At 42.0% G+C, this 15,784-nt stretch overlaps 1 protein-coding gene across 1 annotated transcript; it reads right to left on the bottom strand.

Moving 5' to 3' along the window:
• Window positions 1-7,087: 7,087 nt before the first annotated feature.
• On the bottom strand, window positions 7,088-8,039 carry LOC119797158 (trace amine-associated receptor 1-like). The gene has a single exon (XM_038306115.1). The coding sequence runs from the start codon at window positions 8,030-8,032 to the stop codon at window positions 7,088-7,090; it is 945 nt and encodes a 314-aa protein (XP_038162043.1). The 5' UTR covers window positions 8,033-8,039.
• Between the last annotated feature and the right edge of the window lie 7,745 nt (window positions 8,040-15,784).

Raw genomic sequence — 15,784 nt, 5'->3', positions numbered from 1 at the left:
TGGAAACACACGGCGAGAAGGTGGGGGCTGGGTGGTGCGGTTTACGGGGGCGAGAAACGCAAAAGTAACGCAATAGTTACTTTTACTAGTAACTAGTTACTTTTATTGTGGAGTAACTCAGTTAGTAACTCAGTTACTTTTTGGGAGAAGTAACTAGTAACTATAACTAATTACTTTTTCAAAGTAACGTGCCCAACACTGCTCACTGCACCTTACCTAGCCTTTGTCCGCATCTCCACCGAGGGCGCGTGCCGGTGCGTCTACCCGGTGGAGAGCACTCGCCAGTGGACAGCGGTCATCAACGGGTTTCGATGCTGCCTAAGCTGGTATTCCTCGCCTGCTGCTGTTCCGTCACCTCCACCTGTGTGTGGAAGGGCTCTGGGAAGAGGTCGGCGAACGAGAAGGCAACCAGGACAGCGGCAAGCCACCTCTTCTGCTTCTTCGGCTTCAGGCTACCATACTTGTTCAACTTGGGCGCGTAGCTCTCCTTCTACGAGGCATTGGCCCATCTGCATGGCCAAGCTGCTGGTCCACTACAATGCCAACGAGGTCAGCGTAGAAACCTCCATATGCTCCTGGCTGCCTATAGCTGCCTCTGGACAACGGCCCCTTTTCACAACCTGCTCGACGTGTCCGCGTACAACACCTTCGTTCTCTGGTGGGAAGTCCACACGGAGTGGATGCCTTACGCGCTGCACAAAAGGAGGCTGTTCCTGGAGGTAATAAGGGACAAATTGTAAGATGGGGTACAGAAGCCAGCAAAGTCTGTGTACTGTACCCTATACTTTTGACAGGCAAAATTTAAAAGACTGCAACTCAGGCAGCGTTCGTCCTAACAATAAGCTGGACAGCTCCGGGCGATCATCCCAGAGCCCTCTCCAAGTCCCTTACGTTCGCTTCCGGATCCAACACCTAGGGCGTCTTCACCTAGGTAGTCATAAATTTATGAAACTTAGAAGCACAGGATATCCCTGGAGGGAATCCCAGCCCCTCCTCCTTACTCCGCAGTCCACTGTTGATAAAACATATTGCATGGTGTGCAACCATTTATTTCTGATCATAAGTGGTACAGTTGAAAAGGTTAAAGGTAGAGAAAGGCAGATATGATTTGTGCAATAAGTCCCACCAACTACCGGCTGACTAAACAGCAGACAGCTGAAATCGTCAACACCATGAACAAGGCCAGGAGAGAGAAATCACGGCCCATCGGCATGCCCCAAAGCAAGATCAAGAGGGCCAAGAACGCAAAGGTGCTAGAACAGGAGTCAATTTTGACTTGCATCTGTCTGGCACCTGATCTCATTGAAATAACATTAGGTAGGTTCTTGTGGGCTGGGCTCCATTGCACAGTTTTGTTTCTCCTGCCTGGCACAGACTCTCCACTCTCTTTAGATAAGCTGGAAAAGGAACCTAGGCAGACCACCCTCAGCTACCTGCCAGAAAGTGGAAAAAGTTCTTGCAAAAATGCACCTTTGAGTTTTTCCAAGTTTTAAATAGCTATTCAAAATCGCTTATTTAAATAGTAATAGTGTTATGTAAATTGTGTTTATTTGTGTTCAGCAGTTAAGTTTGCGTTCAAAAGTTACGTTTGTGTTCAAAAGTTAAGCAGGATGAGCAGGAGGAGGAGCAGCAGGATGAGGAGGAGGAGGACTTTGCCAACAGTAGACTGGAAAAAAATCGAAATCTATAAGTCATTTTTTCTTAAAATTAGTGCATTTTTTCTTGGACTTAGGTGGTTAAAGAGGCATCTTGCCAATGAAACAAGACAATTTATACTTAAAATAAGGAAACACAATTACATTGTCTTATTATAAGTCATATTATCTAATTATCTTATTTTAAGAATAAAAATACTCATTCCATTGGCAAACTATCTCAAATACCTACTCAAATTAAGGGTAAATACACTTAATTTAAGAAATGTTCACTTATTTCTAGATCGTTTTTCCAGTGTAAAAGGGGTTTGCCCTAATTTTATTTCTTTCTCCCTGCTCTGTAAATATAAGCAACCTAATGAGTGCCAAGAACTGGGTGCTCCACCGTAACGCAAGCCAGAAAGTTAAAAGAGTGCTTGAAAAAATGCACATTGGATATTTCCAAGTTTAAAAGAGCTATTCTAAATTTTTATTTAAATAGTTTTTATCCAAATTGTGTTTATTTGTATTTAAAAGATAAGTTTTGTCTTTTAATATGTATATTGGTAAATATTTTTTCTAGTTGTTTTTAATAATAAATCTTTTACTGTGCCTACTGGAGTCTTTCTTTCCTCTTAGTCAAATCACAGAGCTTGCATTCATTTTACCTAAAATAAAATTGCTAAAAAAACAGTAGAGGCTCATTGTTGGAGTTATTGAATGACAATTATAAAATTAATGTGCTGACATATGAAACATTCTGATTCTGGTTCTATCCTGTGATTCAATCAGGAGGGTCATAAACTTTTATGACCTGCATCCAGTAGGTCATGAGGCAGAGTCACACGGTTTTATCCTGTTTTATCCTTGGCCTGTATTAGGAACTATTTCAACTAAATCTATAGTTGTCAACAGTCTTGCATCAATTCTTGTTGTAGACCACAAAGCATTTGGAATATCTTTGAAATCATTTTCATCAAATTGTGATAGCAAAGAATGTTGAGTTATTATAACACATGCTAAATCTTGAACCTGGGGTTTTACATTGAAAATAAATTTATAAGGCTGTTTCCATAGTTCTGTGTTAGGGCTATAAAGCCAGCCTGGTTTGTGTTGTGCGGACATAGATAGAGATCAGATGCGCCTTCTGCAGCTTCTAAACGCAGGCCTGTGTCTCTCCACTGTGCTTCACTGGTCTTAACCAATGCCAAATGATTTACCCATGATAAGCGGTACATTCCTTACATATGTGTAGAAAGCATAACAGTAACTGCCACTAAGAAACTCCATCTATGTACATAATTTGTGTAGCCATTATAGTAATGTCTTGTTTCAGAAACTGTTTTGCACAAATTCAAAGTGTTCTACTGTTCAACTAACAGACTTTTATCCAGTGGATCTGACAATGTGCTTCTAGCATAGTGCATATAGACACAAGTAGATTTTGTTGAAACGCTATTTATATGTTCTCCACATTCAGCCTTCATGCCCCCCTGTTTGGGAAAAATTGCTTAATTTTCCCATCAATTCCCATCCTAACAAATTAATGTGGTGAGTTGGTGATATTACTACAAAAACATAGAACCTTGCAATCTTTTTCCTGTTTGAAGGTTTTCTATTTTTAAAGGTGTTCCATTTGACCATTTGCTGATTTTACAAAAATTAGCATTTTAGATGGTTTTAGTCCTACATTATCTTGAATGCAAATTTTACAGGCTCCTGAATTGCATTTAAGTCTAACTGCTTGTCTAATAATTGTTAAAACTATTCATGTTTTTGCCTTTAATGCATTTAATATCCACCATGCTTCATACACTTCACTATTTTAATGGCTCCCCCATTTGCTCAAACACCTATTCACACTCAGATGAAGAACTTCCCCTGTGGACTCTTTCTTCCTGGTCTGCTTTTACTAGTCTGGGCTGAAAGCCCCCTTTGAAGTTCTAGAACCGCCCCTGCATCCTTGATGCCTTTTGAAATTTCACATGTTTTCGTTAATGCACCAATTTCTGCAGCTTGCGCAGAATATGATGATTTCAAAGCAGCACTGTAAAGAGTTTTTTTTTAAACTAATCTACAATTGTAAAAACAACAAATTTCTTTCTGGAAACTGACACATCCACATACAAATTTTATAACCCTCCTGCCGTTCATCTTTTAAATCTGAACGTGGCTTGCAACTAATAGTTGTTCTTTCAACACATTGGTGAGGGTCACCATCTTCCGGTGTGGGCAGCAAGGTTGAGGGATTTAAAGAATTACATCTCTGAAGCGTGAGGTGAGGCTGAGACAGCAAAGTGGTCATAATATTTTGATGTCTGGCTGGAGACATAAAAGTCATTTTTGCTGATGTGACCAACAGTTCCACTGCATGAGGTATTAACAAGGTCAGCGGATGATACAAGACAATTTCAGATGAGCTCTGCTCAGCAAGAGCAGCAGCACAAACTGATCTTACGCAGTGTGGTAGGGCAGCTGCAACTGGATCTAATCTTTTGGAATAAAATGCCACTGGCCTCATTTTTTCCCCTTGTTTCTGCATTAGCAAAGAGGTCATGAATTGTCCCCCTTCAATCCACTGCTTGGATGAATGGTTTAGAATAATCTGGTAGCGCCACTACAGAAGAGTTTGCAATCAGGTCCTTTAGTTGTGAAAAAGCTGACTCTGCAGTTGGAGTCCACACTATTTTATCTATCATTGCCATATCATTTGTATAAATGAGATCAAGCAGTGGCTGAGTGACCTCAGCATAATTGGGAATCCATGTCCTACAGTAATTACACAAACCTAGAAAAGCCATCATTTGCTTTTTAGTTTTAGGCTGTGGAGCGTTCAACACCCCCTTTTTCCTGTATGTACTGTAGCTTGCATGACTAAAATAATTTTCTTGTGGGTTTATTAATTTTAAATTTTGGTTCCGAAATTATAGTTTTGGAGACCCTGTAGACGCATTAGGAAGGCTGTCAATTAGAAAAATGCTGCAGTCATCGCTCCAGTGACATCCCCCCTGCGCGCTTATGCAGATTTAAGCTGTCTCCCTCTAAACTGTGTTTTGTTATTTTTTGGACGCACAAACAACTTAAAAGACCCACAAACATAACTTTAAAGACAGACACTATCTATCTATTTATTTATTTATTTATTTTTTCACTAGTGCTTGTTTTTAGCCGGCACATAACATTTCTCCATTGATCTACTTCCACATACCATCTATTTCATACTCTAACTTCCACTCCTACAAGTATTTTAAATTACTTGGATCAATCTGACACAAACTTTACATCCCCTTTATGATCTTCTCTATACTCTTCCCTGAACCCATCATTTTTAATTCTTTTACCGCCCTGACTCACTTTAGTTCTATTATTTTATCATTTAGTTCTTATTATTTTATCTTGGAATAGAGGCGCCCCTCAAACCCATATTTTTTTCCAAACTATATATTCAAGTGATTATTTTTTTTTGTTGGATCCTGCACTTCTACAACTTCTAATCGTAGATTCTAAATTATCTCTAATTTGTTTTGACCTTTTCCCATTTTAAAGAATTTTGTCCAGTACAAACACCTAGGGTATTCTACGCACTGGATGTTTATTCAGCAGGACAGCACCCAAACACTGTTGTGGTAATTTCTGCTTCTACCTTTTCAGGTGAGAAATTCTTGCCTCTGCATCCACAAGAGTTATACTGTATACACACTGACTTCCATCCAGCCAGATGGTCATTTCACACTGTCCTATGACCTGCATCCTGCCAGATAATCATTACTGGGTTTTCTGTTTAAGGCCCGCCCTATTATGTTGTAAACTGTTAATAAAAGGCTTTGCTGTGAAGGGATCTGGGAGAAAAGAGTGTTGGTTGTGAGCCAGCAGTTCTTCTCCCCTACTGCAGAGGCTGATGTTACAAATCCCTGTCTGTGTTTGATCATTTCATCCTCTTAATCTTTTAAACTCACATTTCTCTGGATCTAAAACCCAACACTCAGTACATGACAGTATATATGAATCTACCACCTCCTTAAAATTCATGTTTGAAAAGTGTATGGCCGTCCGTGCCTGATAACTAAATGATCTGCCTCCCATTCTACTTTTAGAAATTCTAGGAACCACTAGTAAACCTGCAGATGGAAAGTGAAGTGCTCTGTTAGGAACATAAGGAACAATCAGATCTTTGATATAAGGTGGAGCTTGGCCATTCAAGGCTTTCTTGTGAGAAGCAGGATTTTGAATTCTGCTTTAAATTTTATTTCGGATTTAACATGAAGCCAGTTAAGAGAAACTAGGATAGAAGAAATATGATATCTCTTTTTAATTTTCATCCGAACTCTGGCTACAGCATTTTGGATCAGCTGAAAAAGAAGAAATTCTAGAAACCTTTTTGATATAGAATTTTATGTGACAGTTTTTAATAAAAAATAAAACAATTTTATTACTTTATTATATGAGAACAATTTCATTCCATCCAAATGAAGTGACTGACTAATAAGCTCTTTTTTCAAAGACTCTGGTCCAAAGACTATAACTTCTGTTTTGCCTACATTCAGGAGCAGAACGTTAAGAGTCATCCATGTTTTTATGTCTTCAAGACATGCCTGTAATAAATGTAATGGGTTAGCTTCATCTGGATGAATAGACAGATAGAGCTTAGTATCATCAGCATAAAAGTGGAAATTAATTCCATGCTGTCTAATAAATCTACAGATTCGGAGCATATATATATAGTAAAGAGAATTTGTCCTAGCAACTCCCCAACTAGGAGTCCTCCTCTGCCATCCTTTTCCTCTTCTCTGAATGAAGGAGTGCTCTCCTGGCTCTGGAGGTGACTTCTTTAGCATATATTTCCAGTTTATGCATAAAAACATATTTGACAAGGATTTGATTGTGGAATTGGGGCACTCATCACCTTCCATACTGTGAAGTTTCCCTTTATTTTCTTATTAAAGTAAAAAAAACAAAAAAGAAAGGGTTTAAACTGTACTTAACAAACCAATTTGTTGTAAAGCAATATTTATTCACCAGGCTTGCTTTAGGTGACTTTATCTAAACAAATTGTTATTGTATAGGCTAAAAATGTTATGACACATTGATTTTGAAGGATGGTTCTCCAGTTGTTTGTTACTGAAAGGATTTTGTAGAGAGACAACGGAGTTACACATAAAGACATTGTCGGGTTCATCATTGAATAAACTTGACAGACATATTCAGGCAAGGACCTTGCTAGCCTTCTACAGCAAATCAATTATAATTAAGAAGGAACAAAAACATTTATTTTTTATATAGTACATTTGCAAAACCCTAAAGGCAACTACAGAAAACTATTTTAACTGTTCTTGTAAAAGTAGGAACACACCAAGCACATTTTCATCTGAAATACATTGTCATAGATTATACATGAATGGTACACTGACGATGGCAGAATAAAATGATAATGTGTCGGTATATAAATCTATAAATCAAAACAGATTAGTATTGGAAAAATCTCCCTGAAATAACTTCCCTTGAATGATCATTTTGAAAGCCCTTCTGAACCATTTATAGAAGAAAGCATAAACCAGTGGATTTAACATAGAATTGGACCATCCAATCCATTTAAATATTTCCACCATTACATCTGGTGTTTTGATTTTGTACATTCCATAAAAACTGATAGACAAAAAGTAGGGAGTCCAACACATGAAGAAGACTCCCACTACAATAGCCAGAGTTATGTTTGCCTTTTTCTCCATCTGACTGACAGATACAGAAATCTTTAAAGTTTTCTGGATGCGGCGTGCCTGCTTTTTTGCCACAACCAGAATCTTTAAATAGATGATCAAAAATATAATAGCTGGGATGTAAAATGCAAAGTAAGATCCTGTAATAGATTCCTTTGTAACAGAAAAAATCTTGCACCTCCTGCTAGGATCCTCTAAGCCTATCCTTCGAAATGTGATGATAACCGCAAGTAAAAGGTGAAAAGTCCAGCTCACTAGGATCAAGATTAGAGAAACACGAACATTTATTTTATTTCTATATGTTAGAGGGTGACATACTACATAATATCTGTCCACAGATATGAAGCATAAGTTAAGGATGGATGATACAGACAATAACATATCAAACAAACCTCGAATTTTACAGGGTAGATGAGTTGAATACCAGCATGAGCTCATAGACAATACTGAACTAAAAGGTAAAACTAAAGCCCCAACAAGCAGGTCACTCACAGCTAGAGAGAGGATAAGGAAGTTTGTTGGAGTGTGAAGCTGCTTAAAGTATATGATAGAGGTGATTACAAGAAGATTCCCACTTATAATGAGAAGAGATAAAGAAGCAAAAACAACATACAAGGCATAAGTGGTCACAGTTTGTCCGTGCCACTTTGAGGATTCATTACAGAGGCGCTGGTCTTCAATCATATCATCAACCCTGTGCAAAAACCTGCATCACTAAAGAGAATAAGAGATTTTAGTAGGATGTGTTTTAAAATCTATGCTATGCAGTAAATGTGGAGGGATGTGTCCGTTGGTCTCTGTATGACTGAACAACATACAGTGCCTGCATTTGTTTTATTATTCCATGTCTATATGTTCATTGGCTGTTCACAAGTGTAACTGGGGCTTTCTTTGTAACCAAGGTGAGATATTTCCTGGTCTCACCTGAAGTAGCATTTTTCATTTATTACAGTTAGTGTGTACTGTTCTACAGGAATGTATTAGTGAACAAATAAATTAAGAGTGCTTTTCTGTAGATTTACTTGACAGTCATCATCAATGGTGAGGTCTTTTTTAACCCATTTTTTCCTCAGATTTCCCAGGTGGAAACCCAAAGTATACCCCTTAATTTCATTGACTTCTGGGAAAATAAGTACTTACAACCAGCTCCACTAGTTGGGGGAAAAAATGTATTGTTTATTGAATTAAGTGAAACATACTGAGCCGCTGCTGTGTTTTGTAACACAGAGGTACATATTGATGTAAAAAATATTTTTTTAACAAATCACTTTTCCACCTGTTTGCCTGTAGACAGTTGGAGATAGGCACCAGCACCCCTTGCGACTGCAGCTGGGATAAGCGTGCTAGAAAATGGATGGATGCAAGGAATGGTCACTTTTCCAGTAGAATACACAAAATATTAGTGAAAAAGTTCAGAGGATAACGTTGTAATGGCTAAAGGAAGAATTAGCGCCACTTTAAGTAATTCAAACTTATTTGAGAGATTTCACAGATTTGGTTCTGCAACATATGTCACAAATAAAAACAATGATATCGCGCAGAGTACCGTAAATGTGAAACTCGAAAACATGCAATATGCCATGAGCACAATTTTTGGGGTGGCATATTTTGTTTTTTTCTAAATCCGTTTTTTGACTGATTCGGATCAGGGGGACCTATTTGGCGACCACCATACTACAGTGCCTATAATACAATGCATTACCGTTTCCAATGGAGTTTTTAACCCTCATACATTCTTAGGGGGTCACGGCTCACAATCCGAGAGCAGTCCCTCTCCTAGGCAAGCATCCCAAACATTGTGGTTGTATGCCTGAGCTAAAGATGAAGGAGGTTAGGGTTTTTTTTTAATCCAATGAGAACAACGAAACAAAACGTGGTCTGTAGATAGGTTTTCCTTATTGGATGCACGATGTTTTGTTTGAATTTATGATTTTTTTTTTTTATTTATTTATGCCTTATTTATGGATTATTTATTTAATATTTTATTCTTTAACATAAACAACATTTTCTCTTCGCAGGGGGTCTATCACGACCACAACAACACAGTAGACGTGTCGTCGGAGGACCACCCTCTACACCCTGAACCGAACTCCTGCCCCTTGGACGGGATCTACCTCTGCGTTGCTTATGGGGCGATATCCTTCCTGGGGACCATCGGCAATAACGTAGTGTTTGCCATGACGTACCGCTGGGGCAAGGCGAAAAGAGCCACTTCTGACAAATACAGGCTGCACCTGTCGGTGGCCGACCTCCTATGCCCCCTCACGCTGCCCATCTGGGCTGTAAGAGCATTCAACGGCTGGCACTTCGGAGGCTTCTTTTGCACAACAGTGCATGTGGTCCACACGGCGAGCCTGACATTGGCCTTCGTCAGCGCCAGAAGTGTCAAGTCACCAAGTACAAATACTTATTTACTGTACACATCTTAGCTATCTTTAATTTACTCCATTATTTATTTTTCTTCCTACTTCTGATTTTTACTGTTGGGATCTGGAGCTGTACCACCTTCCTCCAGCAGAGTGCGCCGTAGGTCCTCCTGAGCTGAGCCTCCAACACACCTGTGGCCCATCTCATCATCAGAGGATCCTCCAGTATATAACCTGCCTTCAGACCTTGCCTCAACACAGCAGTGTTGATCTAGTTTGGTTAGCAACCTGAGCCTAGTAAACCTGAGAATGCTATCTCTTGTAGAGATAAGATTCTAACTCTTCCTTGTTTTTGCCTCACAGGAATCCTGCCCTCAAAGTCAGAAGCAAGACGCTGAAGCAGTTATTGGACTCTGCTGAACAAACAGTCTCTGGATCCAACAGTTACCTCTCTCAAAGAGAAGCCCGGACTCCTTCAAGGTATTCTTCAGCAAACTCTAAGTCTCATAACTCATCAGTCCCTGCGCTAACTGAACTGTCATCCCTGCAGACTCCAGTGAACCTGCCCCCAGGCCTGAACCAGTTCCAGTTGCAATATTCATGTGCTTGTGTTTCAATAAACCTTGTTAAACTTTTCATCAGCCTCCGTTTGTGTTCTGCATATTGGGCTTACTCAGTAACCAATCATGACAGAACACTGCGGCCAAACACAAAGCCCAGCAGGCCACCTCCGTCGGAGGCTAGAGGAGCAAGACGCTCAGTTCCAAAGACAAACTCAATCCCACCGTGAGTTACATACCATGGTTGATTATCAACATCAAATGCCTCAAACACATGCTAGCTACTTTGGCAGTGCTAACGCCGCGTCAGCGACACGTCTAGTTCCGGATCCACTTTTGCCTCCAAGTTCATCAGCCATGACGTCATTTCCTGAGTTCCGTCCTAGTCTCCCTGAAAAGTTCTCAGGTAATCTGAAAGACTGTAAAGGTTTTTTGTTTCAATGCCGTCTTATTTTTGAGAACTCTCCTGGCAGTTTTCCAACTGAAAGGAAGAAGATAACTTTTATTTTGTCCCACCTAACCGGACGAGCCCTAGAGTGGGCGGAGGCAAGGTTTGCTTCCGAGGACAGCTTCAGATGTACTTTTGCTGAATTTGTTTCTGAATTTTCCCAGGTGTTTAATCAGGACTCTGATCAAACAATTGACTCCCGAGCTCTGCTTAATCTAAGACAGGGAAATTCCTCAGTAGCGGATTTTTCCATCAACTTCCGGGTCAAAGCCGCAGCTTCCGGATGGAACGAATGCTCTTAAAAGTGCATATTTTATGGCTTTGAATGACAATATCAAAGATGTACTTGCAACTCTCGACGAACCATCTAGTCTGGAGGATTTAATCCGCCTAACTATTAGGTTGGACAACAGACTTCGTGCTAGAAACAGTTCAAGACAAAAGATTCAAAGTTTTTCTGTGTCAGCTCCTGCATTGAATAATGCTTCTGTTTTTTCTGGATCCACAGAACCCGTTTCCAAGCCAAGGCCTAAAACCCAGTCTCTCTCTATGCCTGTCCAGGTCTCTCATTCAGTTGAGACGGAAGCCGAACCAATGCAGGTTGGACACACAAGGCAATCTCCTGAGGAAAGACTAAGACGTTTCAGGGGCAAATTATGCATCTACTGTGGTGAGACTGGCCATTTTATTGCTTCATGCCCTGCTAAGTCAAAAGCCGGGGCCCGTCAGAGGATCTGAGGAGTCTGACTGGCCATTTGAAAACTGAAAAATCTCCTCAGTTGATGCTTCCAGCCACCCTGTTTTTCTCTGACCAGAATCTCACATTGTCAGCCTTTATCGACTCTGGCTGTGAGCGTAATCTGATAGACTCTAACCTGGTTCTGCAGCTACAGATCGAAACTGTCCCTTTAACCAAGCCACTTAGTGTCTCAGCTATTGATGGGAAGAGACTCCATCAGGTTACCCATCAGACACAACCTCTTGAGCTTTTGATCTCAGGTAATCATCGTGAAACTCTGACATTTTTTGTTCTTCCTTCCGCATGTTCTCCCTTGGTGCTTGGTTTTGAGTGGCTGGAACGACATAATCCCCATATAAACTGGGCTGAACGCCACATTGATTCGTGGTCGACCTCATGTCATGAAACTTGCCTTCGTTCTGCAGCTCCTGCTGTAAGGTCTCCTAGAGGTAGGGGGGAGATGGACTCTCCTGACCTTACTTCTGTCCCGCCCGAGTACCATGATCTGGCTCCTGTCTTCAGTAAGGTCAGTGCTACGTCTCTTCCACCTCACAGCTCATATGACTGTGCGATTGAACTATTACCAGGAGCTCCCCTGCCCAGCAGTAGACTTTACAACATTTCCAAACCAGAACGAGAAACCATGGAGAAATATATAAATGAGTCCCTAGCTTCTGGAATAATCCGTCCATCTTCTTCTCCGTTGGGTGCTGGTTTCTTTTTTGTGGGCAAAAAGGATGGTTCTCTAAGACCTTGTATAGACTACAGAGGCCTTAACCAAATAACTGTTAAAAACAAATACCCACTTCCGTTACTAGCTTCAGCCTTTGAACCAGTACAAGGGGCTACTGTCTTCACCAAGCTTGACTTAAGAAACGCATATCACCTTCTCAGGATTAGAGAAGGTGACGAGTGGAAGACAGCCTTTAAATCCCCTTTGGGTCAGTTTGAATATCTGGTCATGCCTTTTGGTCTCACTAACGCTCCTGCATGTTTCCAAGCCCTCGTCAACGATGTCCTCAGAGACTTTTTGAATATCTTCGTGTTTGTATACATTGACGACATCTTAATCTATTCAAAGAACCTTTCCGAGCATAAAAAGCATGTCCGCCTGGTACTGCAAAGATTGTTGGAGAACAAACTTTTTGTAAAGGCTGAAAAATGCGAGTTTCATCAACCTTCAGTCACCTTTTTAGGGTTTGTGCTCGAGGGTGGGCAGGTTAAGCCATCTGAAGAAAAAATAAAGGCTGTTTTGGATTGGCCGATACCTGAAAACCGAAAACAGCTGCAGAGATTCCTGGGTTTTGCCAACTTCTACCGTCGATTTATCAGGAATTATAGTCAGACAGCTCTACCTCTCACAACTCTAACATCAGTCAAAAAGACCTTCCAGTGGACCCCCGAAGCACAAAGTGCTTTTGACAAACTAAAGACTTTATTTTCCAGAGCTCCCGTGCTAATCCAGCCTGATCCTGCCAAGCAATTCATCCTCGAGGTGGACGCCTCTGACTCTGGTGTTGGTGCCGTGTTATCTCAACAACTCGACTCTGATCAAAAGATTCACCCCTGTGCATTTTTCTCCCGTAGACTCTCCCCGGCAGAACAAAACTACGACGTTGGGGACCGAGAACTCCTGGCCATCAAACTCGCGTTGGAGGAGTGGAGACACTGGCTCGAGGGAGCTGAACACCCAGTCTTAGTTTGTACGGATCACAAAAACCTAGCATACATCCAGTCCGCCAAACAAGCTAACCCTCGTCAGTCAAGGTGGTCTCTGTTTTTCTCTCGGTTCAACCTCATTATATCTTACAGACCCGGATCCAAGAACATCAAACCCGATTCTCTCTCTCGTCTTTACTCTGTTGATCAATCCGAGACGCCTGAACCCGTTCTGCCTGCTTCCTGTACTGTTGGAGTGGTTTCCTGGGAGATCTCCGATCTCATAAACTCTGCCCTGGCTTCTGAACCTGACCCAGGTAACGGTCCTCCTAACAGAACCTATGTCCCTTCGTCTGTCAGATCCCGCCTGATTCAATGGATGCACACCCGGGGGTGAGCCGTACAATCGCCTTGATTTCTAGACGTTTCTGGTGGCCAACGTTGCACAAGGATGTGAAGGAGTATGTTTTGGCCTGCTCCATATGCGCCAGAAACAAGACCTCACATCAACCACCCTCTGGCCTTTTGCATCCTCTTCCTGTTCCAACTTGTCCCTGGTCTCACATCGCCATCGCTTTTGTGACTGGGCTCCCTGTCTCCAGAGGTATGTCAACTATTTTTACCATCGTCGACCGATTTTCGAAGTCAGGTCATCTGATCCCCCTCAGGAAACTTCCCACAGCCTTTCAAACTGCCCAGCTCCTTGTGAAGCACGTTTTCCGACTCCATAGAATACCCCGCGGACCACAATTCATCTCCCAAGTTTGGAAGGCTTTCTGTGCAGCTCTCAATTGTAAGTCATCACTCACTTCTGGTTATCATCCACAGTCCAATGGTCAGACTGAGAGAATGAACCAACAGCTCGAATCAACTCTCCGCTGTCTGACCTCCAACAACCCCACTGACTGGAGTCAATACCTCACATGGATCGAATATGCCCACAACTCCCTCAAGTCTGCTTCCACCGGTCAATCACCATTTCAGGTCACTCTCGGGTATCAACCTCCTCTTTTTCCAGCAGACGAGAGAGAGATTTCGGTTCAGTCTGTCAATCACCACATCCGCCGCTGTCAACGAGTCTGGAGGGACACCATCGCCTCTCTCAACCGATCTTCTGTGACCACCAAGCGCTTTGCTGATTCCAAGAGACGCCCTGCCCCTGAGTACGTCATTGGCCAGGAGGTATGGCTTTCCACTCGGGACATTCCCCTCAAGGGAATGTCTCGTAAGTTGTCTCCAAGATTCATTGGCCCATACAAGATTGCCCAGGTTATAAACCCTTCTGCCGTATGCCTGCACCTTCCTCCGAGTCTCCGCATACACCCCACGTTCCATATCTACCAGATAAAACCAGTTGTCACCAGTCCTTTGTGCCCTCCATCCGACTCCCCTCCACCCACCCTGGACGTCGATGGACATCCTGCCTTCACCGTCCACCGGATCGTGGACTCCCGTCGGCGAGGTCGCGGATGGCAGTACCTCGTCGATTGGGAGGGCTACGGTCCGGAGGATCGCCAATGGGTTCCAGGGTCCTACATCCTCGATCCGTCCTTGATAGAGGATTATGAGCGCTCCCTCCCATCGACTTCTTCTGGACTGCCAAGAGGCGGTCGTTGAGAGGGGGGTACTGTTGGGATCTGGAGCTGTACCACCTTCCTCCAGCAGAGTACGCCGTGGGTCCTCCTGAGCTTAGCCTCCAACACACCTGTGGCCCATCTCATCATCAGAGGATCCTCCAGTATATAACCTGCCTTCAGACCTTGCCTCAACGCCGCAGTGTTGATCTAGTTTGGTTAGCAACCTGAGCCTAGTAAACCTGAAAATCTTTGCTATCTCTTGTAGAGATAAGATTCTAACTCTTCCTTGTTTTTGCCTCACAGGAATCCTGTCTCTCCTTGAAGCTCTGGATGAGCTTAACCTGCCGAGCCTGCCCTCGTGAGCCAAACCTGAAGACTCTTCTCTGGATTCCCCTGCAGCTCTTGGTTAAGAGCTGGAAACCCAAATCAAGGTCTGCCCTCAAAGTCAGAAGCAAGACGCTGAAGCAGTTATTGGACTCTGCTGAACAAACAGTCTCTGGATCCAACAGTTACCGCTCTCAAAGAGAAGCCCGGACTCCTTCAAGGTATTCTTCAGCAAACTCTAAGTCTCATAACTCATCAGTCCCTGAGCTAACTGAACTGTCATCCCTGCAGACTCCAGTGAACCTGCCCCCAGGCCTGAACCAGTTCCAGTTGCAATATTCATGTGCTTGTGTTTCAATAAACCTTGTTAAACTTTTCATCAGCCTCCGTTTGTGTTCTGCATATTGGGCTTACTCAGTAACCAATCATGACATTTACTCATTGCCGACATTGTAGCATGGCATAGAAAATTCAAGTTTGCAGTTTGAAAAACACCTAAATAGTTTTAATGTAAATTGTGTTTTTTTGTGTTCAAAAGATAAGTTTGTGTTTAAAAGTTAAGTTTGTGTTCCAAAGTTAAGTTTTGTCTTTCAGATTTGTATTTTGGTGAATACTTTTCCTAGTTTAATAATAAATCTTTAACTGTGCCCACTGGAGTCTTTCTCTCCTCTTATTCACACAACAGAACTTGCATTAGTTTTACTTAAAAAAAAGTAGCTAAAAAGACAGTAGAGGTTCATTACATGACAGTATATATGAATCT

This window comes from Cyprinodon tularosa, unplaced genomic scaffold, assembly GCF_016077235.1.
Source record: "Cyprinodon tularosa strain WSP-4 unplaced genomic scaffold, ASM1607723v1 ctg572, whole genome shotgun sequence".
NCBI classification, from domain to species: domain Eukaryota; kingdom Metazoa; phylum Chordata; class Actinopteri; order Cyprinodontiformes; family Cyprinodontidae; genus Cyprinodon; species Cyprinodon tularosa.
This window is presented reverse-complemented; position numbering and strand designations above follow the sequence as displayed.

What these genes read in the sequence shown, in the direction of transcription:
- LOC119797158 (XM_038306115.1), bottom strand. Translation starts at nt 8,032, where the DNA reads ATGATTGAAGACCAGCGCCTCTGTAATGAATCCTCAAAGTGGCACGGA.